The sequence below is a fragment of the Pongo abelii genome, chromosome 2 (genome assembly GCF_028885655.2).
Source record: "Pongo abelii isolate AG06213 chromosome 2, NHGRI_mPonAbe1-v2.0_pri, whole genome shotgun sequence".
In the NCBI taxonomy this organism is placed as follows: Eukaryota; Metazoa; Chordata; class Mammalia; order Primates; family Hominidae; genus Pongo; species Pongo abelii.
In genome coordinates this window covers 134,780,315-134,807,652 of record NC_085928.1, presented here as the reverse complement: position 1 = coordinate 134,807,652, position 27,338 = coordinate 134,780,315, and the positions used below count along the sequence as shown (strand labels likewise).

General features: G+C 41.1%; 1 protein-coding gene and 1 pseudogene across 2 annotated transcripts in view; one reads left to right on the top strand and one right to left on the bottom strand.

The window, feature by feature from the left end:
- Positions 1-688: 688 nt before the first annotated feature.
- Positions 689-3,898, bottom strand: LOC100448642 (heat shock cognate 71 kDa protein-like; annotated as a pseudogene).
- A 3,535-nt stretch (positions 3,899-7,433) lies between these two features.
- The window catches only part of RAB5A (RAB5A, member RAS oncogene family), a 38,130-nt gene continuing 18,225 nt past the window's right edge, over positions 7,434-27,338 (top strand). Inside the window, exons 1-2 of one of the 2 annotated variants that reach the window (XM_002814014.6) lie at positions 7,434-7,883; positions 11,188-11,443. In XM_002814014.6, coding sequence (XP_002814060.1) covers positions 11,281-11,443 — 163 coding nt within the window. In that variant the 5' untranslated portion in view covers positions 7,434-7,883; positions 11,188-11,280. Of the gene's footprint in view, positions 9,514-11,187; positions 11,444-27,338 lie in introns of both variants that reach the window. The other variant, XM_063722168.1, reaches the window with a different exon arrangement.

The window sequence follows — 27,338 nt, the reverse complement described above, 5'->3', positions numbered from 1 at the left end:
GAACCACCGCACCCGCCCATGGGTCTCCCTCTTTCATGCTCCCGTAGCACCTCAAACTTATTTGTAATACACTATTTATCCTACTATGATCTATGTGGGTTTCCATGTCTGTGTACTAAACTAGATGCTCCTTGAAGAGCAAGCCTTCTAATAGAATGCACAGGGTCTGATCTAAAAGAGGCTTTGATAAACCACTGTAGAACTGAACAATTGATATTGAACTGGGATGGATGACACTCTGGCACCTTCCAGCAACTTTGTGTTATAGATTTGATTGTATCTCCTCTACAGGAGTTTAAGGCCCACTGCCCCTATTGACTCAGCCACCTTCCGACGTCTCTCATACACCATCTTCCTCATGAAGACAACTCAATTTCCTGCCCCAGTTTGGAATGATCTCTCCAATTCCTTTAAAGGCTTACTTTCTATGTACTTCTTTTTTTATGAGATTACAGGCCTTTTTAGGCAAGTTTTGACTGGGAAAAATTAAACTACATTGACTGATCAAAAAAGAAAAAAAACTGCCACAGAATTTGCTACATATTTGTGTCCTTCAGTGTTTTAAGTGAGTGGAACAATGCTATATCTATACTCGGGTTGGCTTATTCAGTGGTGGGCCCTGAGAAAGCACCACCAGAGGGAGGAGATCCACCAACAGTGAATCCCCTAGGCATTCCTCTGCACTCTGCTACAGCTTTGTAATGATGGGATTGCAGACTCTCTCCAGCTCTTTCTGCTGATGTTCAAATTCTTCCTTCTCAACAGCCTGATTCTTATCTATCCAGTTAATAATTTCATTACGCCTGACAAGAATCTTCTGTTTGTCTTCATCATGAATCTTGCCTTGAAGTTTCTCATCTTCAACAGTTGCTTCCATGTTGAATTCATAGGATTAAAGGGAATTCTTGGATGACATCTGTCTCTGCTTCTCATCTTCAGCTTTGTAATGCTCAGCCTCCTGGACCATACATTTAATGTCTTTCTTGCTAAAATGGCTCTCGTCATTAGTGACAGTAACCTTGTTCTTTTTCCTGTACTCTTGTGCACAGCAGAGACATTGAAGATGCCATTGGCATCAATATCAAATGTGACTTCAATGTGAGGAACACCTTGGAGTGCCAAAGGTATGCCTGTGAGCTGAAACTTGCCAAGCAGGTTGGTATCCTTGGTCATGACATGCTCACCTTCATAAACCTGAATAAGCACATCAGGCTGCTTGTCAGGGTAGATAGTGAAGGTCTGTCTGCTTGGAAGGAATGGTAGTATTATGCTTAATGAGAATAGTCATGACTACACCATCAGTTTCAATACCATGGGAAGGAAGAATGACATACAAGAGCAACAAATCTTGAGCATTTTCAGATTTGTTGCCAGACAGAATGGCTGCTTGGACAGCTGCACCATAAGCAACAGCTTCATTAGGGCTGATGCTCTTATTCAGTTCTTTTCCATTGAAAAAGTCTTGGAGAAGCTTCTGAATCCTGGGGATAAAAGTAGAACCACCATCCAGGAAAATATCATGAATCTGTGACTTGTCTAGTTTGGCGTCTTGAAGAGCTTTCTCTACGGGGTCCAGGTGTCACAGAACAGGTCAGCATTCAGTTCTTCAAATCGGGCATGGGTAAGAGGTATAGACATTGATTCCTTCATAGAGAAAATGGATCTCAATACTAGCCTGGTTGCTCAAGAAAGAGTGTAATTAGCACGTTCACAAGCAGTATGGGGATGTCAGACAGCTCTCTTATTCTCACTGATGTCCTTTGTATGCTTGTGCTTGAACTCGGCAATAAAATGGTGAACCACTTGGTTTGTCAAAGTCTTTTCCACCTAAGTGGGTGTCTCCTGCTGTAGATTTCACCTCAAAGATTCCATCCTCAACAGTGAGGACTGACGCATTACAAGTGCCACTTCCAGGTCAAGCGCAATGGCTCATGCCTGTAATCCTAGCGCTTTGGGAGGCTGAGGGAGGCAGATCACCTGAGGTCAAGAGTTCAAGACCAGCCTGGCCAACATGGCAAAACCCCGTCTCTACTAAAAATACGAAAATTAGCTGGGCATGGTGGTGCATGCCTGTAATGCCAGCTACTTAGGAGGCTGAGGCACAAGAATCGCTTGAACCCGGCAGGCAGAGGTTGCAGTGAGCCAAGATTGCGCCACTGCACTCAAGCATGGGCAACAAGAGTGAGACTCCATCAAAAAAAAAAAAAAAAGGCCAGGAACGGTGGCTCACACCTGTAATCTCAGCACTTTGGGAGGCTGAGGGGGGCGGATCACCTGAAGTCAGGTGTTCAAGACCAGCCTGGCCAACATGGTGCAACCACGTCTCTACTAAAAATACAAAAAAAATTACCCAGGCGTGGTGGTGGGCACCTGTAATCCCAACTACTCAGGAGGCTGAGGCAGGAGAATCACTTGAACCTGGGAGGCACAGATTGCAGTGAGTCGAGATCGCACCACTCCAGCCTGGGTGACAGAGCGAGAATCCATCTCAAAAAAAAAAATAAATAAAAATTTAAAAGTACCACTTCTAAGGTCAAAGATCAGCACATTTCTTTGAGCTCCAACCTTTTGCCTAAGGCATAAGCAATAGAAGCAGCAGTTAGCTCATTGATAATTCTCAATACATTGAGATAAGCAATAGTTCCAGCATCTTTGGTAGCTTTGATGCTGTGAATCATTAAACCAAGCTGATATTGTGACCACAGCATTGCTAACACTCTTTCCAAGGTAGGATTCTGCCATTTCCTTCATCTTTGTCAGAACAACAGAGCAGCTGTCCCCAACCTTTTTGGCACCAGGGACCAGTTTCATGCAAGACAATTTTTCCACAGACCAAGTTGCAGGCGATAGGATGGGGGAAAGATAGTTTTAGGACAATTCAAGCATATTACATTTATTGTGCACTTTATATTATTATTACATTGTAATATATAATGAAATAATTACATAACTCACCACAATGTACAATCAGTAGGAGCCCTGAACTTGTTTTCCTGCCACTAGACGGTCCCATCTGGAGGTGATGGAAGAGACTGACAGATCATCAGGCATTAGATTCTCATAAGAAGTGCTAGATCCCTTGTGAATTGTGCTAGATCCCTTGTGTGTGCAATTCACAATAGAGTTCACACTCCTATGAGAATCTAATGCTGCCAGTGATTTGACAGGAGGGGGAGCTCAGGTGGTAATGTGAATGATGGGGAGCAGCTGTAAATACAGATGAAGCTTCACTGACTTGCTGCCACTCACCTCCTGCTGGGCAGCCAGTTCCTAACAGGCCACAGTCCAGTACCAGTCCATGGCCCTAGAGGACACCTTTCTGGACAGAAGTTTTTTTTATCTCTCCCTTGTATTCTACCTGGACCTTGGGCCTGCCAACATTATTCACTACCATGAAGGGCCAATGCTTCATATCAGACTGGACAACAGCATAATCAAGTCTGTGTCCAATCGGCAATCAGATTTGGTATCAAAAACTGTGTTCATGGGGTTCATTGCAACTTGATTCTTTGTAGCATCACTGAGCAATTGTTCTGTATCAGTAAAGGTGACATAGCTTGGAGTGATTCGATTTCCCTGATCATTGGCAATTACTTCTATTTTTCCATGCTGGAAAACACCCACACAAGAGTAGATGGTGCCAAGATGAATACCAACTGCAGGTCCCTTAAACATGGTTATTTGCATGTAGGCCGGATTGGATTGTGAAGAAAGACATAGGAACCCCAAAAGTGGCCACTGCATTCAATAAATCCCCATAAATTCTTCAAATGACTTTGCAGTATGTAAATCCAGGTAAGGGCTCATTCAATTCATTCATTCATTCTACAAATAGGTATTGAGTCCCTTCCTATTTTGTGTCAGTGTTGGGAATACAGTTAGCCGTCTATATTCCATAGAAAGTATTTGAGTTAAAAAATGAAAAAAACACAAAATAATACAAATTTAAAAAATACAACTATTTACATATCATTTACATTGTATTACTTATTGTAAGTAATCTGAAGATGACTTAAAGCATACAGAATAGCCTACATGCAAATACTACACCATTTTACATGAGACTAGAGCATCTGCAAATTTTGGTACCCACATGGTGGGGGAATAGGGGAGTGTCTGAGAACCAATCACCAGCAGATGGACTGACTGTATAACCCAACCCCTATCTCATGGAGCTTATATTCTAGTGGGGATAGATAACCACCAAGTGGAACGATGCGTAATATCATATCAAATGGTGCTAAGTGTTATGAAGACAATGCATAATATCATATCAAACAGTGCTGTTATGAAGACAACAGACTGCTTCGATATGTAAGAAAGCACTTTAGAATTAGTGGGCTTAGAAGTCCCTTAGGTAGATGACATTCAAGCTGAAGCCTGAATGATGCCCTCCAAAGACACAGGCTTTTGAAACATGACTAGCTTAAGCCTTTTATTCACTGACTTGCTACCACGCCAATGTTAGAGTTACCGTTGGTTTGTCTCCAGGAAAAATTTTGAATTGTCTCCAGACAGTTCCAATTAAAAGTAAATGTAACCATTCATTATCATCTATGCAAAGATTCATTCTTTAGCTACACAAGGGAGGACAGATTTCCTGGAAGAGAAGGAAAAGGTTATGGGGCCCTGTGAATGGTAGAGAGACACCTGCCACTGGGAATTTGTTATTGAGTAGAGATTTGAGGGCAGTATAAGCATCAAAGACAGTGTTTAAGTCTTCATGATTATTTATCCATTTTGTACCTTCCTTAACAAGTTCTATCAACTGGTAGGACTCCACATTTGACACTAAAATATATACAATTATCAGTCCTCCTCAGTTATCTGGGGCTATGAAAAAGAAAACATAGGCATATTGCAAGTGGCAATACAACAACAGAGCTTTACTTTGGCATTTCAATTTCTCTAAAACTACTACTGGATCTTTAGAAATGCCAGTCACCAGGGCAGCACTCTTCCAGGCAAACATTATGACTAAACTGTAAAATACTGTGAAATGTATTCATGAAGGAGGTGAAGACAAAATCAGTAAACAGGAACGAGTGAAGAAGCAACATACTGGAACGATGAAATAGGGAGTTTTTTGCAATGTATAAATTTCAGCATCAGATGTTTTCGTTGTGAGGTCTTCTTAATGTTCATGATTCTAAATGTAATTAAGTTCACCAATACTTTGGGGGTCCCTATTATAGTAGTCAAGGGTCTTCTGTGAAGAACTGAAATGATGAATAACTGATGGTCACAGCCCTTAAAACCCTTATAATTCAATGAAAGGCTAAGGAGAAAAGTCCAGGTGCTCATTAGCTATTAAAATAAGGCAGATTTTAAGACAGCCATTATAGAGAGTAAGGCAAAGTATTGTGAAATTACAGAAAAAATAATAATTGAATCCAGTAGAAGTATCTGCAGATGCGGTCCAGAGGAACTGGTGTCCTGGCTAAGATGGAGCCAGCAGTTATGGGCAGTAATAGTGTTCCAGGTGGAGAAAATAAAGTGATCAGATACCAAGATGGCAACATACAGGCAATATTCAGGGAACACAGACTAGATAAGTGTGATCAGGAGACAAATAAAGAGTATGGGGAGACGAATTCTATAGAAATAGAGTGAAAGAAACTTGGGTTGGGACTAGAGTTAAAGAACTTTAGACTGTCAAGTAATGAGATAGCATTGAACATTTTTTAGTAGAGTGGCTACAGTGTAAAGAATGGACAGAAAGAGCAGCAGTATGCATTAATTTCAGTTTATATAAACACTACCATGGACCAGGTGTTGGGATTAGACTTCAGATTTGGGGATTAGATAATTTGTTGATAGAATGGACAATGGTTTGTGAGGAGAAGAAAGAGGTGAAGCTGATTCTGCACTTCCAAGTCTGGGTGACTGGGAGGATGTTAATGCCAGTCTCTAAGCAGAAGCAGGTTTGGAGTGGAATAGGTTTGGTTTTGGGCATACTGTTGACATGACAAAACTGATGTCACATATCCTATTTCCTGACTCCTCCTGGGATTGTCCGAGAGCTATTACCATGATTAATAGTTCATATTGAACAACGCCTTGAGAATAAAATGCCACAGGTATCATTTACGTATGACACGTTACGTTCTTCTGGCAACTAGGTAGTTGATCTGAAAGACTGTTCAAAGTTCAAATTATCTTCATTGCACAATGCCGCCGACTGCACGCCCATAAGATACCTTAACCCGGTACACTTCAAAGACAATATTCTCGCCCTCACAACAGAGCTATACATTGTAAACTGCAAACTGAAAAGTAGCCTTTATTCTGAAGGAAAATAAATTTAATATTCTTCTATCAAATTATCAAAACAATTTTTTTGGCGGGGGCTGGGGAGGGGGTGGTGGCAGAAGCCTCGCCAGAGACTGACTGTGGTGTGGGATTCAACTAAAGCAGCACATCTTCAGTAGGTCCCCCATGGAGGGTAACGAACGTCTTGGGTTGTCTTTCACCAGAATTGTGTTCAACAACTCACGTTCTGGAGCCAACCCGCCGCAGATCAGAATCCAGCTTCTGCACCACACAGCCGTGATCTCGGACAAGTTACTCAATCTCTTGTGTCTCAAATTGTTTACCTATAAAACATCTACAACTAGAACTGAAGACTTGGCTGCCAGGCACTGGGCTAGACATAGATTTACTGCTGTGAGAACCACCAAGGGGAGCTAAAATTCGAATGTAGAGAACAGACAATTAACAGGTTAGTTTCAGAATGAAAGACTCGAGTGTAAGAATTCAATGGGATAATTCCTGTAAAGCGTTTAGTACAGTAAAGAGCGAAAGGAAATTGTGAATAAAAGGTAGACACTATGTTAGGCTTTCGCCCTCCCCGCCCCCTACCAAAACCACGTAAACTCTTAACAGAAGCGACTTATTATTGTCAGGCGCCTAAAGGCGGCTTTTGGGATAGGGAGGGTCCTCTCTTCCTCCTTGGGGTAAAAGCGATTTAGCAGCCTTTACCGACCTACCCAACCCCAGGGCCATTTTGTGGGGGGAAGTTCTCCCGTGCTAGACAAGTTCCCTCTAATAAAGCCCCTTAGCCGAGATGCCAGGATTGGGGTGAGGGAACCTCGCCGCTCCCACAAGGGCTGGGCACAAAAAACAAACAAAAAAACACAAGTTATTTTGATCTTCCCCCAAAGAATAGTAAAGGAATTTCCCCCAACCCCGGCCGCCGGGAGCCCAAAGACCCCCGCCAGCCGAAATAACAATGGCGGTGGAGAGGGCGTGGCCGCGCGTACCTGGGGTGGGGGAAGGGGAGAAAGGCGGCCAGCTCGGATCTGAGCCACTCTCAGGGTCACGTGACATCCTGCCTCGCCCCGCCCCGCGAACAAACCTAGGCGGGGAGGGATTCGGGAAGGGGCGGGGAAGCGGTTGGAGCGGGCGGACTGGCGATGACGGGAAGTGACGAAGGGGCGCAGTTAGCTGCGTGCAGCGACGTGGCGGCGGGGCCGACACCGGGCAGCGGAAGTGGCTCCGGCGGTGGTACTTGAGTGTTTGTGTTTTGGTTCGTGAAAGAGCCGGCGGCTGGCCTTAGGGGAGGAGGCAGAGGGAGGAGGAGGAGGAAGAATTAGTCGGAACTCCAGCGCCGGCGGCGGCGGCGGCGGCGGCGGAGGAGGAGAAAGGAAAGAGGAAGGCGGAGCGGCGAGAGGCGGAGACGGAGCCCGACAGGGGCGGCACCACGGCACGAGCCCCGCACAGTCCAGTGTGAGGGGAGCGGCGCGAAGAGCAGGCGACGCCGCCGCCGCCACCACCACCGCCGCCACCACCACCGCCATAGATACACTCTCATCCTACGGGCCACGCCTGGGCCTTGCTGCCAGGAAGATTCGGCCCCGCAGCTCGGCTTGCTGCGATCTCAGGTAACAGAACCGAACCGCCCCTCCCCCTGCGCAGCAGGGGCCTGGACCCCAGGTTATCCGCGGTCCCCAGCCTGTCCGCGGCCCTGCCGGTACTGAGACCTCCCGCCCCTTCTCCCTCACGCGCAGCAGTGCCCTGGACCAGAGGACTATCGAACCCGGCGTCTTGTTCTGCCAGCCCTGGTGACTCATCCTCAAGGGGCTCTGGAGACCGGGATTTGGGGACTGACTGAGGGAGCGACGGGTGTCACCCTTTCCCTTCTCAAGATGGCGCCGTGGAAAGTGTACTGGAGGCCGCGGTTCCGCCTAGTCCCTGTCCTGGCAGTCCTGGGGGTCTCGGTCAAAGCAAGCCAGGTTCGGGGGAGGTGGTTGGAAAGGCCAAGGGACCTGGCGAGTGCTGCTTATCCAGGCGATCTGTAGTTGGCTATTAGCTACTCAGGTGCTCTCCAAGCAGGAATCTGGGCCTACTGCAGGTGTGAATGTGGGGAGCTCCGCCTACCTTCAACTTCCAAAGATGAGTAGTGTCGGTGGGTGGGAGGCTCGTCAAAATAGGCTGTCTAGAGACTCTTGTTTTCTGTACGGAAGGTAGTGAATTACAGCGTTAAATAAATTCAAGATAACAGGACCGCTGAACTCCTTCACTGGGTAGAGACCATGGAACTTGCTCTGGCGTTATCTTCCCTGGAAGCTGCTTACCTCTGAGACTTTCAAACTTTTAAGTTCTGAACGTCGTAGTTCACATACTTGGTTTTTGTCTTGCTTAAGTGGAATCAAAGCGTTCAATCAGTTGCCTTTCACATAATAAGAAAAAAAACACTTGCACACCTCTGGGAATACTCAAGACTGCTCATAAACTTTATTCCTAAAGTAAAATGGAAATGATAACTAAGCATTTGTGTGAGCAAAGTAGATGGAACAGTGCCTGGCACAAAATAAGTGCCCAGTCAATTTTTTGATCAAAGAACCCTTAGAAGGATTTTAACTGTAGAATGAATAACATTTTCAAAAGATTACAAATGTATATTATGCAAAATTCTTGTTTTGCAAAACAGAAGTTTCAGTAAGCAGTGAATACAAATGAATGCACGTAATTTTTAACTTTAGTGTTATGTTAAGTGTATATTTACCATTAACTTTAGTTATTTCCTGTTTGATATCCTTAGGGGGAGTAGCCACAGTTAAGTAGCTTTAAACCTTAAAAGTCAAAGTGAAATCAGAATCTTGTTTGATTTTTTTTTTTTTTTTAATGGGAGTCTGATGTTGTCCCTGAAATTTTGGAAGTGCCGTAGAAATTTGGAGCATGTTGTCCTTGATAAGTAATTTCTTGTTTTCTTAGATAAAAAGACAAGTGTAAAATGTTTTAATTGATACTGTGTGTGTAATATCTGAAGATGTATTGTTGCATTTTCAGAATATATGATGTTCTATTGATATTTTATCATTTTCTTATCAAAGGATCACATTATTGGCAATTTCAATCCCTACTATGTGTATTAGAGATTGTTTACATGTATTGTTTTATTTAATTGTCACAGCAGCTATGCAAGTTAGATATTATGGGAATAGAAACTTGGAAATTAAAGAGTTTGCCCAGACGGAAATTGGTATAGCCAGGATTAGACCCCCAAATCTGGTATGTTTGTGGGGGAGGGGGCATTTTTATTTATACCTTGTTATTTGGAAGCAACTCAGATATTACGTCAATTAATCTGTAAATATTTCAGTATGTAATTGTAAAAGATAAGGACTCTAAAAAGCTGGTGTTTAGTTAAGGCAAGGAGGTAGTTTCATTGCCTTAAGAACTAAGATCTCGTGGACATGTTAGGGAATTCATTATGAAGAGCGTATTATAAGCTCATTTTATGGGAAAGGCATATTTCTTTCTTTTGTTTTTAATATAGAGACAGGGTCTCACTGTGTTGCCCAGGCTGGTCTCAAGCAGTCCTCTTGCCTCACCCCCAAAGTGTTGGGATTTACCGGTATAAGCCACTGTGTCCAGTGTGAAAGACATATTTCTTATATGAGGTAGCTAAATGAAATATAGCAGGGTTTTTAGAGAGGGAATCATCAGGTTTAATATATTAGCATGTATTCGGATTTTGATTAAACATAGAAGGAAACTGTTAAGATTGGTTTGTGAGTGGACTGAAAAAGTTCTTCAAATGTTCACTAATCCTTAGAGATTAAAAATTAGCATAGAAGTCGCCATTCAGGCTAGATTTTTTTAATGTGTTGTTTAAATAAAAAATAATGGCCTGCAGGCTGAGCGTGGTGGCTCACACCTGTAATCCCAGCACTTTGCGAGGCTGAGGCAGGAGGATTGCTTGAGCCCGAGAGTTCAAGATCATCCTGGGCGACATAGCAGTTCAGTGTCTCTACCAAAAAATTAGCCTTGCATGGTTCTGAGCACCTGTAGTCCCAGCTACTCAGGAGGTTGAGGCAGGAGGATTGCTTGAGCCCAGGAGGTCTAGGTTTCAGTGAGCTATGACCACGCCACTGCACTCCAGCCTGGGTGAGAGAGCAAAACCCTTTCTCAAAAAAATTTTTTTAAAAAATGGGATGTATATTGTTCTTCTAAAGACTACAAAAAAGTTACAATTAGTGTAAGTAAATAAGTCAGTAATAATCACCACATGGAGAACAACTGTTAGCATTCTTGTGTATGGTATGCTTGAGCAGATGAGGAAACAGTTTTAAGTCTTTCTGCCGTTAGGCACACAAACCTGGGAGACTGAAAATATTTGTTGTCCAAAATTACCATTAATTAAATGAAAAATGCATCGTTTAACAGAAGACTTCAAATAATACTGAATTTTAGGATCTGTTCTAAAAGTTTCCCATTTATTAATAACATAATATTTCTCAAAACAATGTTAACCCCAAGTAGCCTGGCTACAGAACTTGAACTCGAGTCATGTCTCAGGTTGCCTGTGTTTGAAACTCAGCTCTGTCACTTCTGTGACAATAACTATGTGACCTCAATTAAGCTTCTTAACATCTCTGTGCTTGTTTCCTCATTTATAAGGATTGTAATAATATCTCATTTTATAGGATTGTTGAGAAGTTAAGTATTAAAGCACTACCTGGCACAAAGTTGAAGCTTTGAGGTTAGCCTTTTAAAAAAAAAGTAATTTTGGGCTCACATCCTATACCTTTAAATTTCCTTTAAAAGACAGTGACATAATCTAAAGGGCATTGAAGGTCTAGTAGAGTTTAAGATAATCATGCTATAGGCAAAATTTAAAGTGATTAATAGTAAATTTGCTTTACTGATTTGTATATTTAATTCATAATTGTTTCTTTACAGGTTTCTTTACCTCCAGAAAGAAGAATATTGGCCCCTTGAATTCTGGACGTTCATTGAAGAGTCTGAAATTAGGGACTTATTTCAAATTTGGACATGGCTAGTCGAGGCGCAACAAGACCCAACGGGCCAAATACTGGAAATAAAATATGCCAGTTCAAACTAGTACTTCTGGGAGAGTCCGCTGTTGGCAAATCAAGCCTAGTGCTTCGTTTTGTGAAAGGCCAATTTCATGAATTTCAAGAGAGTACCATTGGGGGTGAGATTTTCTTTTTTCCCTGCTTCATTTAATTGAATCATACATTGACAGAAAATATTTTGATGTTCCAATTGTGTGATTATGAATAGCTAAATAAGTCATAGAGTGAAGAAAAGAGCTGTTCAGCTTACCTTAGCTTTAAAACTTGCCTTTATCTTTGTTAAAATGATGTGTTTTTATATTTGATTGTTTGGTTAATCCCTTGTGGTTATATTGTAGCTAAAATACAGATAAAAAACATGAGTAGAATCAGTGTCTCAAATAATAACATTTGACCTGATACCTATTTCTAGCTAACAACTAGAAGCTTCTTCAAATTAATACAGTACATGTTTGTGCTCCATTGTATTGGTTTAAAATGAATAGTAAAAAAGATAACCTTAAATTCTGATCTATATAACTGAAGTATTTGTAAATAATTATACTTATTTGTAAAATTAAATGTAATTAAATACTGCTAGATGTACTTTTTTTTGGTATTTAAGAGATGGGATCTTGCCGTCGCCTAGGCTGGAGTGCAGTGTCCGGATCATAGCTCACTGCAGACTGCAGCCTGGAACTCTGGGCTCAAATGATCTTCCTGCCTTAGCCTCCCACCAAGTAGTTGGACCTAAGGGTGCGTGCCACCATGCCAGGCAAGTTTTTTTTTTTTTTTTTTTTTTTAAGAGTCAGAGTCTTGCTGTGTTTCCAGGTTGGTCTTGAACTCCTGGCCTCAAGTGAGCCTCCAGCCTCAACCTCCCAGGTGCTCCCTGCTGAGATGCACATGTAAGAATGCTCCTAAGCTGAGGGAGGAGAAAAAGTGATTAATGGAAAGGGACGTAACAGGAAAATGGAACCTGAAGAAAAAGATGAAAGAAGAAGGGAAAGAGTAGGGGCACTGACACGGGTGGTTATGGTGGGACAGAGATGAGGGGAAGGTAAGATGCAGGATGAAAAGGAGACAACAAATAGTACAGTATCATCAAGAGAGGACTTGAAATGGGAAAATTGAATTTTAGCTGGGCATGGTGGTGTATTCCTGTAGTCCCAGGTATTTGGAGGCTGAGGCAGGATTATTTTAGCCTAGGAGTTCAAGTCTAGCCTGGGCAACATAATGAGAACCCATCTCTTAAAAAAAAATTGACTTTAATCAAAGAAACCTATAATTATATAGCAATGGGACAAGATAGCCTCTTTTGGGCCTCTGTTTCATCTGTGGAATGATGCTTTTCAATTAGATGATGTGTGGGAAGAGCCACACGGTTTGAGATTCGCAATATTTTGCAAGTGATATATAATTAAGCAATGCTGTTTTCTAAGGTATTTGTGTATATATTTTAACCCCATCCTGTAAAATTAAAGTCGAACTTTGGAAATAAGACAGGTAGATACCAACTGGCATGTGGCAACTTCTTGGAATCTGTCTTTCAGAGGCAAAACTTTATACTATGCATTTAGTGAATGCTCTTCTGCAAATATACTTGAGAATGTTATTCATAATCTTAGACCCATTCTAGTAAGATAAGTTACAGAAGTCTACTACCTCCTGGCCTTTTTATATCTTGTTAAAATGTTATATTAGAATGTTTTATGTTTTTTCTAATGGCTGAGCATCAGAAAGCATCATGGAGCTTTTATTTTGAGTCAGAAGTCTTGGCATTTTAAAAAATGTTAATACACAATGTATTAGACATCCTTTGTGATTTTTTTTTTTTTCCCTGAAAGTACATCCACATGTGATTTTGTTGTTGTTACTGTTAATACATTATATCCAGTTTAATAATGAAGTACTACTTCTGAAGAAGGTTTTGCTTCCTCCAGAAGTGATTTGGTCAAAGCTAACTGTCCCATCTAGTAGGAAAAGTTTAAAGACTGCTAGATCATGTCCACCTACTTATTTGACTGTTAATGGAAGCATTTCCCAAAGTATATATGCATTCTGGGTTAAATACCTGGGCCAAATAGGTTTGGGACTTACTATATGCTACTCTTCTCCCCTCTCTTTGTTATTTTATTAAAATAATAAAAACTCTGAAGTACTGTAGTATAGGACTTAATTCCTGGGGAGCTTTGCAAGAGCTTAAGATTAGAATTTTTATCTTGTTTTGGATAATGCACTTCTAAGTTTATTTTTTCCTAATGATAGCTCAAGAAGGATGTTTAAAAGAAAAATGTAACCCCATATCCTGTGTATCATAAATATATCTCTGATATGTGTGTATCTCTATATAATCTCCATGTAACACCAATTAGATTGTCTAGATTTCATTAATGAATTTTTCGTAAAGATTTTCATTTCTATGTGTAGAGCTTCCTGTTTAAAAACAAAAAGGAATTTGCATCCAAATTTCTATTAATCCTTTTTTTTTTTTTTTTGAGACAACGTCTCTGTCGCCCAGGATGAAGTGCAGTGGTGTAGCCCTGGCTCACTGCAACCTCCGCTTCCCAGGATCGAGCAAGTCTCATGCCTCAGCCCCCCAAGTAGCTGGGACTACAGGCGCAAGCCACCACTCCTGGCTAATTTTTGTATTTTCAGTAGAGATGGGGTTTCACCATGTCAGCCGGGTTGGTCTTGAACTCCTGGCCTCAAGTGATCCGCCTGCCTCGGGCTCTCTAAGTGCTGGGATTACAGGCATGAGCCACTGCCCCTGGCCCTACTTTCTGTTAATCTTTATTGGATACTTTTTCACTGTGCTGACCCCATGTGAATACTCTTCAGGAGGTATGACAGTACCATTATGATTGTAGCTGTGGACACTATTCTTTTATGCTCTGTACTCATAGCTCTTCACCTTTAGGAACTAGAGTAGATGTAAAGCATTTAAGAATTTTAAGGTTTGAGCTATTTCATGATCAACCCGAAAGGTCCATAACTTGTAGGTAATACATATTTTTGTTTTGACTGTCATGTAGTAGAAGTTACCTGAAAAATGAAGCCAACCAACTCTTTTGCATTTCAACTGTTGGTTTATTTTTTTTGAGACGGAGTTTCACTACGTGGCCCAGGTTGGAGTGCAGTGGTGTGATCTAGCTGACTGCAACCTCTACTTCCCAGGTTCAGGCAATTCTCCTGCCTCAGCTTCCTGAGTAGCTGGGATTACAGGCCCACACCACCACTCCCAGCGAACTTTTGTATTTTTGGTAGAGACAGGGTTTTGCCATCTTGGCCAGGCTGGTCTCAGACTCCTGACCTCAAGTGATCCACCTGCCTCGGCCTCCCAAAGTGCTGGAATTATAGGCGTGAACCTCCACGCCTGGCCTCAACTGTTTAATTTTTCACTTTACTGTTTATATCTCCTAACATGAGTTATTGTTCTGAAGCACTCAAAATTTTAATCTCTGTTTGATTGTGTTCGAAGGTGGATATCATATGTTACACTCTTGATTTGTGGATTCTGGATTCATTAAGAATATCAAGATTTCTTCTGTAATTTGTGTGGTTCTTCCTAAATACAATAACTTGATTTACGAATTCCCGTTGCGCTGGGCGCAGTGGCTCGCACTGTAATCCCAGCACTTTGGGAAGCTGAGGTGGGCAGATCGCTTGAGTCCAGGAGTTTGAGACCAGCCTGGCCAACATAGCAAAACCCCGTCTTTACAAAAAATACGAAAATTAGCCGGGCATGGTGGCGCACACCTGTAGTCCCAGCTGCTGAGAAGGCTGAAGTGGGAGGATTGCTTGAGCTCAAGAGGCGGAGGTTACAGTGAGCTGAGACTGCACCACCACACTCCAGCCTGGGTGACAATGAGAACCTTGTCTCAAAACAAAACAAAACAAAAAAGAATCCCTGTTGCCTCACCGTACTTCATGCATCTTACCCCTATAGCACTCTTGATGAAATTGCTTGCAGCAGATTTAGCAATTTAGAGAATTCTAGCTTGTTTGTAGGGGTTTAAAGTTTGCATGACATTTATGTTTCTATTGTTGGTCTAAAGTTAGCCCAGAGATGAGCAGGGAGCAGTAGGCTCAGAGAGTTGTCTTCCTTCTTTACTTGGTACTGCATCTCTAGGCTTGGTAGCTCTTCAGTAAATACTCTCAAAAAATACTTATTTTTAAGAAGACATTTATGTGATATTTATAAACAAATTAATCCTCAGTGGTTATAATATGCAGTGAAATAGCAAGCAGACAATCCTTTTTTTCTCTTCTGAGAAAAGTGCTTCATACCACAGTTACAATTTTGTATGCACTAATCAAAAAATGTCTTATAAACTCTAAAGTTTAGGTGATGGAACTGTACGTGAAAATAACATTCCTCTTGCTGGTTCTGTGATTTTTGTACATTAGCTTAGAACAGTGGTCCTCAAAGAGCATTCCCACTTCCAGAAGCAGCTGCCTTAACTAGGAACTTGTTAAAATGCATAATCCCATGTTGAATCAAAACATTTGGGTGGGACCAACAATTTAGGTTTTAGTAAGTATTCCAGATGATTCTGATGGCATGCTAAATTTGAGCAGTTGATTTTACATTGGTACTAACATTGATTCACCCATACATGGAATAATTGGGAGGTTTTTTTGAGGTGTGGTGTTTGTCGGATTTTTAAAAACATTGTTGACTGGGCGCGGCAGCTCACACCTGTAATCCCAATACTTTGGGAGGCTGAGGCAGGTGGATCACGAGGTCAGGAGTTCAAGACCAGCTTGCCAATGTGATGTAACCCTGTCTCTGCTAAAAATACAAAAATTAGCCAGGCATGGTGGCATGCGCCTGTAGTCCCAGCTACTTGGGAGGCTGAGGCAGGAGATTCGCTTGAACCCAGGAGGCGGAGGAGGTTGTTGCAATGAGCTGAGATCATGCCATTGCACTCCAGCCTGGGTGTCTCAGCGAGACTCCGTCTTAAAAAAAAAAATTGTTTATGCAACTAACCTAGTTTGAGAACTACATGTATTATGTACTGCTCACATTACATGTTATCTGTATCTCTTTATAGGAGAATGCCTTCCTGTTAGCCACCTGCCAGACATCTTTAGGAAAGTATGATCCCTCTGTCCAATCAAGAGTATTCTGCTTTTTCTCTACTTAGGGAGTACCCATAGTTTTCAGTTATCTGTACCACTGCTGCTCTCCTTTCTTGTCACAAATGATCAAGGCCTGATAATACACAAAATTAATTAAGAAATTTAGTGTAGGCCAGGCGCGGTGGCTCATGCCTGTAATCCCAGCATTTTGGGAGGGTGCCAGCACACTGGCAGATCACGAGGTCAGGAGTTCGAGACCAGCCTGGCCAACATGGTGAGCCTTCATCTCTACTAAAAATACCAGAATTAGCTAGGTGTGGTGGTGGGTGCCTGTAACCCCAGCTACTCAGGAGGCTGAGGCAGGAGAGACATTTGAACCCAGGAAGCGGAGGTTGCAGTGAGCCGAGATCGCGCCATTGCACTCCAGCCTGGGCGACAGGGCGAGACTCCATCTCAAAAAAAAAGAAATTTAGTGCAACTATTAACTTTAAGTGAAGTGCTGTTTCTACTTATATATTTAACATTCATCTAAATTGGTTAGCATGGCCAACTAGTTGTTTTTATTCTAAAACAACCTATAACAGGAATAAAAGTTACTGTTAAAATGAAGAAAAACAAGGCTTATTTCAAAGTTGTTATTAACATACTATTTTACCTAACAATTTATGGCCAAGTCATTCTGAAGAATAAACTATTGTGGTTAAGAGAGAAGACTGTATCCAGATTGAAGTTTTTACCACAATGCCTGGCACAGTAAAAGGTTTATTAAATTATAGCTATTACAGTTACCATCACCAGTTACTTTTGGCTGAGTCATTTTGTCACTGTTGATATTTTTGTTGTTTTGTCATGACATAGTATTATCTTGAGATGGTAGCTGTTACACCTAGTGCATAGCATTTGATTTAGAAAATTTGAAGATTTGAAAAATGTTGTGGTTTTTTTCCTGTTTTTTTTTGTTTGTTTGTTTTGTTTTTTAAACAGCCTGCTTTGTTGTCCAGGCTGGTGTACATTGGTGGCATCAAAGCTCACTGCAGCCTTGACGTGACGTCAAGTGGTCCTCCCAAGTAGCTGGGACTGACTATAGGCATGCACCCCACACTTGGCTAATTTTTTATTTTTTTGTAGGGACAGGTCTCTCTGTTGGTGCCTAAGCTGGTCTCAAGCTCCTGGGCTACAGCAGTCCTCCCACCTCAGCCTCCCAAAGTGCTGGGATCAAAGGTGTAAGCCACTGTGCCCAGCCCAACTGTGTTATTTGTGGAAGTTTCTCAGAGGGAGAAATTACAGGGCTAAAGTACTACACATGTGCATATATTAAAGTTTTTTCCATTAACTACTTAATGTGTACCTGAAAACTGCTAAATTCTTAAATGTCCTTACCATTAAAAAATACTAAGTGCCGGGCGCATGGCTCATGCCTGTAATCCCAACACTTTGGGAGGCTAAAGTGGTCAGATCGCTTGAGACCAACCTGGCCAACATGGCCAAACCGCATCCCTACAAAAAAAAAAAAAAAAAAAGCAAAAATTAGCTGAGCATGGTTGCGCACGCCTGTAATTCCAGCTACTCGGGAGGCTGAGGCATGAGTATTGCTTGAACCTGGGAGGCAGAGGTTGCAGTGAGCCCAGATAGCGCCACTGCATTCCAGCCTGAGCAACAAAGTGAGATTCTGTCGTGGAGGTTGCAGTGAGCCGAGATAGCGCCACTGCACTCCAGCCTGAGCAATAGAGTGAGACTCTGTCTCAAAAAAAAAAAAGGTAAGTAGGCGAGGTGATCAATATTGAATTACCTTGATTTAGTCACCTCACAATGTGTACATGTATCAAAACATCATGTTATATATCGTTAAGTATATATTGTAAATACATAACGATTTTTATTTTTCAACAATACCTTAATAAAGCTGGGGGGAATAAAGTTACTTCCTAAACAGAAAAGCTAGCCAGAAAATTTAAATCCAAATAACTCAAGTTTTTCCAGTAGTAGAAAGCTTTCTACCATTGCCCTTCACTTGTTAGCCTTCAGAATGACTTGTTTGTTTAATTATAATCTGTGCATTTATTTAATGTGCTTTTATCTTTTTGCATGTGCACATTGTTAAAAGTGCTTTTGAGAAAGGATAGAAGACCTAGAGACCAAACCACCAGCATGTGGTTTTTGATTCATGAGAAAAAATGTGTGTTTGAAATATTCATTCTACTTTCTGATACATTGATATTTAAAATTTGTGGAAGTTAATCATTTGGTTTCAAGCAAAATAATAATATCTTTGTGCATCATATTTTCTCCTAAAAAGTACATATTCAGAATTTGAGAGGTTGTTACCCAGAGAAGCTGGTAGAGATTTGATATTTCAAATTTATATCACAACCTAAAAAAATCTTTCAGTAGTCTTAATTATTCCCCAATTTCTTAGTTTAAATATTATCATATGTGGCTACTTAAACATTCCTGTGAGCTGGGAGTCAGTATGCATGGTTCTAATCCTCACATGCTTTCATAAGCATTTATGTGAACTCCATTTACATATTTGTTAACACGAGAGTATTGAACTAGGTAAGGATTCTTGTAGGCCAGGTGTGGTGGCTAACGCCTGTAATCCCAACACTTTGGAAGGCCGAGGCAGGCATATCACCTGAGGTCAGGAGTTCGAAACCAGCCTGACCAACATGGCAAAACACTGTCTCTACTAAAAATACAAAAACTAGCGGGGCGTAGTGTCGTGTGCCTGTAATCCCAGCTACTGAGGCATGAGAATTGCTTCAACCTGGGAGGCGGAGGTTGCAGTGAGCTGAGATCACACCACTGCACTTCACCCTGGGTGACAGGGCACTGAGGCAGGGGAGGCTGAGACATGAGAATTTCTTCAACCTGGGAGGCGGAGGTTGCAGTGAGCTGAGATCGCACCACTGCACTTACTTCAACCTGGGTGACAGAGCGAGACTCTGTCTCAAAAAAAGAAAAAAGGATTCTTGTAGAGCAGATGTTCTTATAAACTGTGTACTCTTCTCATTAAACAATACAGTCAATACAATTTAACTTTTGTTTTCTTAAAATGTATTTCAAGATTTGGAATCATTATGAGCATCAGTTTTTGCCTTGCCGTGCTTAATGTGTTGACGTCCTCTGGTGCTTTGGAAGTATTCAAGCTGTTTGGTAGAATGATTTTGCCAAATAGCTCTTAGTGAACTGCTAACTGATACACTAATTTGCTGCTTTTATTTGTTATATATGGGAAATATTAGGTTGTCTAAAGCAAATCAAGATAAAACCAGAAATCATCTGATGATTCTAAAACTAGAAATCAGGGACGACTTCTTGGTATGGTTTGAGAGACAGATTGAGTAAACATTGTAATCTGGTGCTATATATTAAAGGTTTTTAAAAGTGATATTATATGCCACTTTTAAAAAATTAAGCCTAAAACTCCAACTGATCTTCCTGTTATGTACTAATTTATATATACATATATATATACACATATATATACACGTATATACACATATATACGTATATACATATATATATATACTTTCTATAGAAAGTAGTCTCAGTTACATTATGAGGAAATCTGTAAATTTGCGTAACCTTTAGTGCATGGACTTTGTGAGATTTATTCTGGCTGCATTTAGTCTACTTTTGCTAGCTTTCTGGTTGTGTTCTGATTTTTTTTTTTTTTTTTTTTTTTTTGAGGCAGGGTCTTGCTCTGTTGCCCAGGGTGAAGTGCAGTGATGTGATCATGGCTCACTGCAGCCTCAGCCTCTTGGGTCAAGCAGTCATCTCACCTTAGCCTCCTGAGTAGCTGGGACTACAGGTGTGCATCACCATGCCTGGCTAATTTTGAAATTTTTGTAGAGGCGAGGTCTTGCTATGTTGCCCAAGCAGGTCTTAAAACTCCTGACCTCAAGTGATCTCCTGCCTTGGCCTCCCAAAGTGCTGAGATTATAGGCATGAGCCACCACGCTAGGCTGTGTTCTGAATCTATAAGATTTCCAGATAATGATCTTTTCGGAGACACACTCAGAGGCACATGAAAGACACTTGGTTTTGAATAACAATTGGTGGAGGCTGTGGGATGGGAAGTGTTTTAAAATTTTGCTTTTAGAATAGAATAAGAATTCTTACTTGATAGAAACATGGGAAATTTTGGCAAACTGTTCCTTTCTCCCTTTTTTAGGTCATATATCAGAATAACCTGACATTGCATATACATAATCTTGTTTATGAAGTATGCTGAGTAAATTTATGATAGGATAGTATCATTTGGAGTTACATCAAGAGCCTTTTCAGCAAACCTCTTCGTGAAGGAGAATAAAGATGTGTGAGAGTAAGAAAAGCAATAAGAGTACTTCTAAAGGTTTTTGTTTGTTTTTGAGATGGGCTCTCGCTCTGTGCCAGACTGGAGTGCAGTGGCATGATCATGGCTCACTGCAGCCTCAACCTCTGGGCTCCAGCCATCTTCCCACCTCAGCCTTCTGAGTAGCTGAGACCACAGGCATGTGTGCCCCTGCCCCCGGCTAATTTTGTATTTTTGGTTGAGATGGCTATTCTCCATGTTTCCCAGGCTCGTCTCGAACTCCTGAGCTCAAGCAATCAACCTGCCTTAGCCTCCCAGAGTGCTGGGAATACAGGCATAAGCCACTTTTTCAGGCATCATTTTTTGTTTTTTAATTCATTGGCTACCTTGATGTATATGTAAACTTTAGTTACCTAGTTGCTAAATTCTTCAAGATGAAAGTTAAGTGTTACTGAAGTCATATGTTGGACTTTGAAAATAAGAATGCTCTACAAATCAGAATATCTGAAGTAAGTGTTGCTAAACAGCATTCATCCTCTTGTTTGAGGAAAGGTAGAAGCAGGATGAAGAACCGGTTAGTTATTCATGGTTTTTTAAGCCTTAAGTGTTCTCAGTAGTAGTTGTTGGATATTCTTTGGGCCCCAAAGAAGTGGGTTGATACGTGACTAGTCACTGCACAATTATCAGACACCTTCAGCTTTTCTCAGTCAAAAAACTGTTCTTTATCTTTGCATAAAACTAGAGCCAGAATATGTTCCACCTAGTTACTATCATTTTTATTTGAGGTATAACATGAATAGAATTATCTCCTCTATTGCATTCATAAGTAATTTGTAAATTTTAGAAAAATGTGACTTCTAGGAAATAAAGGATAATTTAAAGATAGAACACTTACAATAATTACTTGTTATGTGATACATTCCTAGAACTTAAACAGCATTTTCATAAGTTTCATCTGTACCTTACCATGGCTATATGGGGAGGTACTAATTTTATAGACAAGGAAACTGAAGCAATAAAGGTTAAGTATATGCTTGAAGTTTTGCAACTAGGTGACAGCTGGGATTAAAGACATCTTTCTGAAATACCATTCATGTTCTGGAATGTACTGTGTATGTGTGTATTTCTCCTTGCAAGAACCTATCAGACTAGAAAATTTGGCTCATAGAGTACACATGACAAGCGTTCTGTTAAATAATACGTAGTATTTGACAGGTAGGGGCCTTCTTGCTATGTATCACTTAAGGAAAATAATGTGAAAGTATTTTGAGAACAAAAGAATATAAGGTGATTATTTAAATTGTCCATATTCCTAAATTATCATCACCATTTTCATTTTTATGCCATCATCATGTATCACACGCTGTATTTTAACTGACTTTAATCAAATGCATTAATTTGTTCATGTGAGTCAAAATTCAAGAGGTTTATAAGATTTACAGTGAAAAATCTCCCCCTCATCTTCTGTCTAGCCCACTCAGTTCTTTTCCCCAAAGATGATGTTACTTTGTTATATATCCTTGCAAAGTTACTACTATACTCAAATCTATATATTCTTGTCTCCCTTTTTACAAAATTTGAAATATGTCAGATCTACTGTAATACACTGTTTTTCACTTTAATGCTGTTCTAGTTATCTATTGCTGAGACACAAATGACTCGTCCAAAATGTAGAGACTTAAAATTATTTTGTCATCTGCATGGTTCTGGTGAGTGGGCTTAGTAGGTGGTTCTCACTCTGATCTTTCCCTTGCTTTTGCAGTTCATTATGGGGCAAGAATCATCTCAACACATCTGGCACTTGGTGCTGGCTGTTGGTTGGGACCTCAGATGGGGCTGTTAGCTAGAACACACCTACATGTAGTAGCCTTTTATGACTTTGCTCCAGAAGTCACATAGATAGATAACATCAATTCTATTCTAGTCACAGGCCTGTACAGATTCAAGGGAAGAGTGTCAACATCACACTGTAAGAAGAATGTGGTGTGGAATGTCTTGTTGCAGCTGCCTTAGAAAATACAATCTACTGGCTGGGCATGGTGGCTCACACCTGTAATCCCAGCACTTTGGGAGGCTGAGGTGGGCAGATCACAAGGACAGGAGTTCGAGACCAGCCTGGCTAACATAGTGAAACCCCTTCTCTACTAAAAATACAAAAATTAACCGGGCATGGTGGCACGTGCGTGTAGTCCCAGCTACTGGGGAGGCTGAGGCAGGAGAATGGCTTGAACCTGGGAGGCGGAGATTGTGGTAAGCTGAGATTGCACCACTGCAATCCACCCTGGGCAACAGAGCGAGAATCCATCTCAAAAAAAAAAATACTGTCTACCGTAAGACCTATCTATATCAAAAGAACATCTGCATTTTTCTTGGCTGTAACAGTATTCCCTTGCATGGGTCATATTAGTAATATAAGTTCTCTAGTTTTAGATATGCACATTGTTATATCTTTGGCTGTAATAGTACTGTGCTAAGTAACAGTGAGCAGTAATTTCTTACATATTCTGAGTATATCTGCAGTATATATTTTTAGAGCCCATTGTGTTTGGTTTCTCTTTTTTTCTTTTTGAATTGGGGTGTCACTTGCCCAGGCTGGTGTGCAGTGACGCTATCATAGCTTACTGCAGCCTGGACCTCCTGGGCTCAAATGATATTTCCACTTCAGCCTCCCAAGTAGCTGGGACTACAGGTATGCACCAACACACTTGGCTGATTTTTAAATTTTTGTAGAGAAGGGTTCTCATTATGTTGCCCAGGGTAGTCTCAAGCTCCTGGCCTCAAGCCATCCTCCTACCTTGGCCTCCCAAAGTGTTGGGATTAAAGGCATGAGCCACCATGCCCAGCCTGTGTTTAGTTTTTCTGTGAACTATTCAAAACTTCATGTTATTTCTATGTAGATTTCTTTATAATAGTCACACTACTGTGTTCCATTTTATTTATTAATGGTAATATTTCTCAGTACATCTATATTGTCATATTTTAGTATCTGGCAATCTTCTCTTTTTATTATTTTTTAACTGTTCCATTGTTGGGCATTTAATGTTTGCTTTTTTGTTTGCTGTTTTAGGTAATCACCTAATAGGGGATATCTTAGAATTTCACCACCCCCCCCCCCCCGACGACTTATTTTTGTTAGATCAATTTCTAGAGGTGATTACTGAACCCAAAGGAATTTTATCCTAATAAAATTGTTTTGTAGGATCAAAAGAATTCTAGTCTTCATCCTTTTTTATCCCTTAGAGATACACCCAATTTCTTTGGGAGTTGGCATAGATAATTATATCCTAGGATTACAGGTTTCCTCTAACTGTTAATAGGAGTTTAAGTTTTCCTTCTCTGTTTAGTCTTCTTTTCTATTATGTTGTAAAATTCTCAGATATCAGAACTTTTTTGTTTTGAGAGACAAGGTCTTCCTCTGTCACCCAGGCTGAAGAGCAGTGGCATGAATATGGCTCACTGCAGCCTCCACCCCCTGGGCTCAAATGATCCTCCCACCTCAGCCTCCCAAGTAGATGGTACTACATGTGCATGTGCCACCATGCCTGGCTAATTTATTTTTAAGATGGAGTCTTGATATGTTGCCCAGGCTGGTTTTGAACTCCTGGCCTCAAGCAATCTTCCTGAGACAGGAATCCCAAAGTGCTGGGATTACAGGTGTGAGCCACTGTGCCCAGCCAAATACTAGAACTTTTAAATTCATTTAGTATGTAAGCTTACTGCCAAGCATGAAAGAATCACTTTGAAGGCCAGTAATGTTTTAAAGGTCTGGAAGATTCTCTTGAGGGCTAAGAAGCATTATGTGCTAGGTTCTTGAACCAGGAGAAAAGGGGTGTCACTAAGAAGAAGGGAAAGAATCCTGGTATGCAAAATAGCTTGGGTGCTATCTTTGCACATTTGACAAGTTTAGTGAAGTACTATTGAACTGTTTAGTAAAGTATATCTGTTGTCTATAGATAAAATGTCTTTTGTAGATATTTATATATCTACCCACCTACCTATAGATATCTATATATCTGTATCTATATATCCCTTAAAGCTAAGCTAATTTCCTTAACCTTTTCTCTGTTGATATTTGTTTGGTAGCCTTTATCTGATTCTAGTTAATAACTCGTACCCTATCATTTTTTTTAAAATACCCTTTGTCTTTGTAATGTGTTCTTTCTTTCTTCTTCCCAATTCAGTTTTGGTACGTTCCTGTTACGTAAATCTAATCTGGTGAGCAGAGACTTTCTTAGGATTATGCCACTTGGTGAGGTAATCACAGGGTCTTAGCCCTGAAGGTGCTCATACTGACTTTATCAGTTTATTCTAGGATGATCAGGTTTGGGGCACTAACTTAATACTAACAAACTCCTAAGATTAATTTAATTTTATTTATTTGTCTGAGACAGAGTCGCCCAGGCTGGAGTGCAGTGGCGCGATCTTGGCTCACTGCAACCTCTGCCTCCCTGGTTCAAACGATTCTTGTGCCTCAGCCTCCTGAGGCTGGGACTACAGGCGCATGTCACCACGTCTGGCTAATTTTTGTAGTTTTAGTAGAGACAAGGTTTCACCATGTTGGCCAGGCTGGTCTTGAACTACCTTAGGTCCCACCTTGGCCTCCTAAAATGCTAGAATTACACAGACGGGAACTACCATGCCTAGCCAAAACTCCTAAGATTAACTTACTTACTTACTTTATTTATTTATTTGAGACGGAGTCTCACTCTGTCCCCTAGGCTGGAACGCAGTGGTGTAATCTCAGCTCACTGCAACATCTGCCTCCTGGGTTCACCTGTCTCTGCCTCCCAGATAGCTGGGATTGCAGGTGCATGCCACCATGCCCGACTAATTTTTGTATTTTTAGTAGAGATGGGGTTTCACCATGTTGGCCAGGCTGGTCTCGAACTCCTGACATCAAGTGATCCACCCGCCTCGGCCTCCCAAAGTGCTGGGATTACAGGTGTGAGCTACTGTGCCCAGCCCTAAGATTAATTTTCAAACAATGTGCATCAGTATGTTAGAAATACCTAGTGTTAGCCGGGTGTGGTGGTGCGTGCCTATAGTCCCAACCACTCCGGAGGCTGACTTGGGAGGACTGCTTGAGGCCAGGAGTTCAAGGGCGCAGTGAACTGTGATTGCATCACTGCCCCAACCTGGGTGACAGTGGGAGACTCTCTCTTTAAAAAAAAAAAGAAAGAAAGAAAAATAGAAATTCTCAGGGCGACGATGTTCATCTGGTGACATGTGGCTGACTGTCTTATGTACTGGTTAGTGGATTCCCTTAGAGTTGGGTGTCCGTAAGGGTTGCTGTCAAGCTGTGATAGTAAAGAGCATTGACTTATCAATATCTTTTACCCTAGACAGTATTGGAGAAATGCTAATTTTTATTCTTTACCTCACTCTTGACTTCATGCAGGATCTTCCCTTTGTATCGTTAATATTCTTCAGGATTTTAAATCGTTTCACAACTATTACCTTTAGATGTTTCTCATAGATTTTTATATTTGTTTCCTTCCATCCTTCATTTATTTTTTGGGGCAAGGGTTGGGGTGGGGACGGGACGACAGGGTCTCACTGCCACCCAGGCTCAGGTGATCCTCCTGCCTGAGCCACAAACCTCTCCCACCAATCCCCTCGCCCAGTAGCTGGGACTACATGTGCACGCCACCACACCTATTTTTGTATTTTTGTTAGTAGAGACGATTTCTCCATGTTGCCCAGGCTGGTCTCGAACTCCCAGGCTCAAGCAGCATGCCCGCCTGGGCCTCCCAAAGTGCTGGGACTACAGGTGTGAACCACTGCGCCTTACCCAGATTTCTTTTTAAAATTGTGGTAAAATATCCGTAACACAAAATTTACCATTTTAACCATTTTTGAATATACAGTTGAGTGGTATTAGGTACTTTTAACATTGTTGTGTGACTATCCAAAACTTTACCTTCCCTAGCTGAAACTCTGCACCCACTAAACAATAACTACCCCTTCTTCGCGTGTCTGGCAACTACCATTCACCTTTTTCTCTCTGACTCTGACTACTCAAGCTACCTCACATAAGTAGAATTGTACAGTATTTGTACTTTTGTGGTTTCCTTATTTCATTTAGCATAATGTCCTCAATGTTCCATCCATGTTGTAAAGCATGTGCCAGAATTTCCTTCCTAAAACTTTTTAGGCTGGATAATATTCCATTGTATGTATATACTTCATCTTGCTTGTCCATCATTGGACACTTAGGTTGCTTTCATCTTTAGCTGTTATGAATAATGTTGCTGTAAACATTGGTGTACAAATAGTGTTTTAAGTTCCTGCTTTCACTACTTTTGGATGTATGCCCGTAAGAGGAATTGCTGGATCATATGGTGATTCTATCTTTAATATATTTGAGAAATCTCTATACAGTTTTCCATACCAGCTGCAAAGCAGTTCCAGTTTCTCCACATGATCACTCACACTTTACCTTTTTCTCTTGGTTTGATCATAGCCATTCTAGTGGCAGTGAAGTGGTAATTTGTGGTTTTGATTTGCATATCCCTAATGATTGGTGACATTGAACATCTTTCCATGTGCTTATTGGACTTTATTTATTTATTTATTTATTTTATTTATTTTGGTTTTTTGAAATAGGGTCTCACTCTGTCACCCAGGCTGGAGTGCAGTAGCATGATCACAGCACA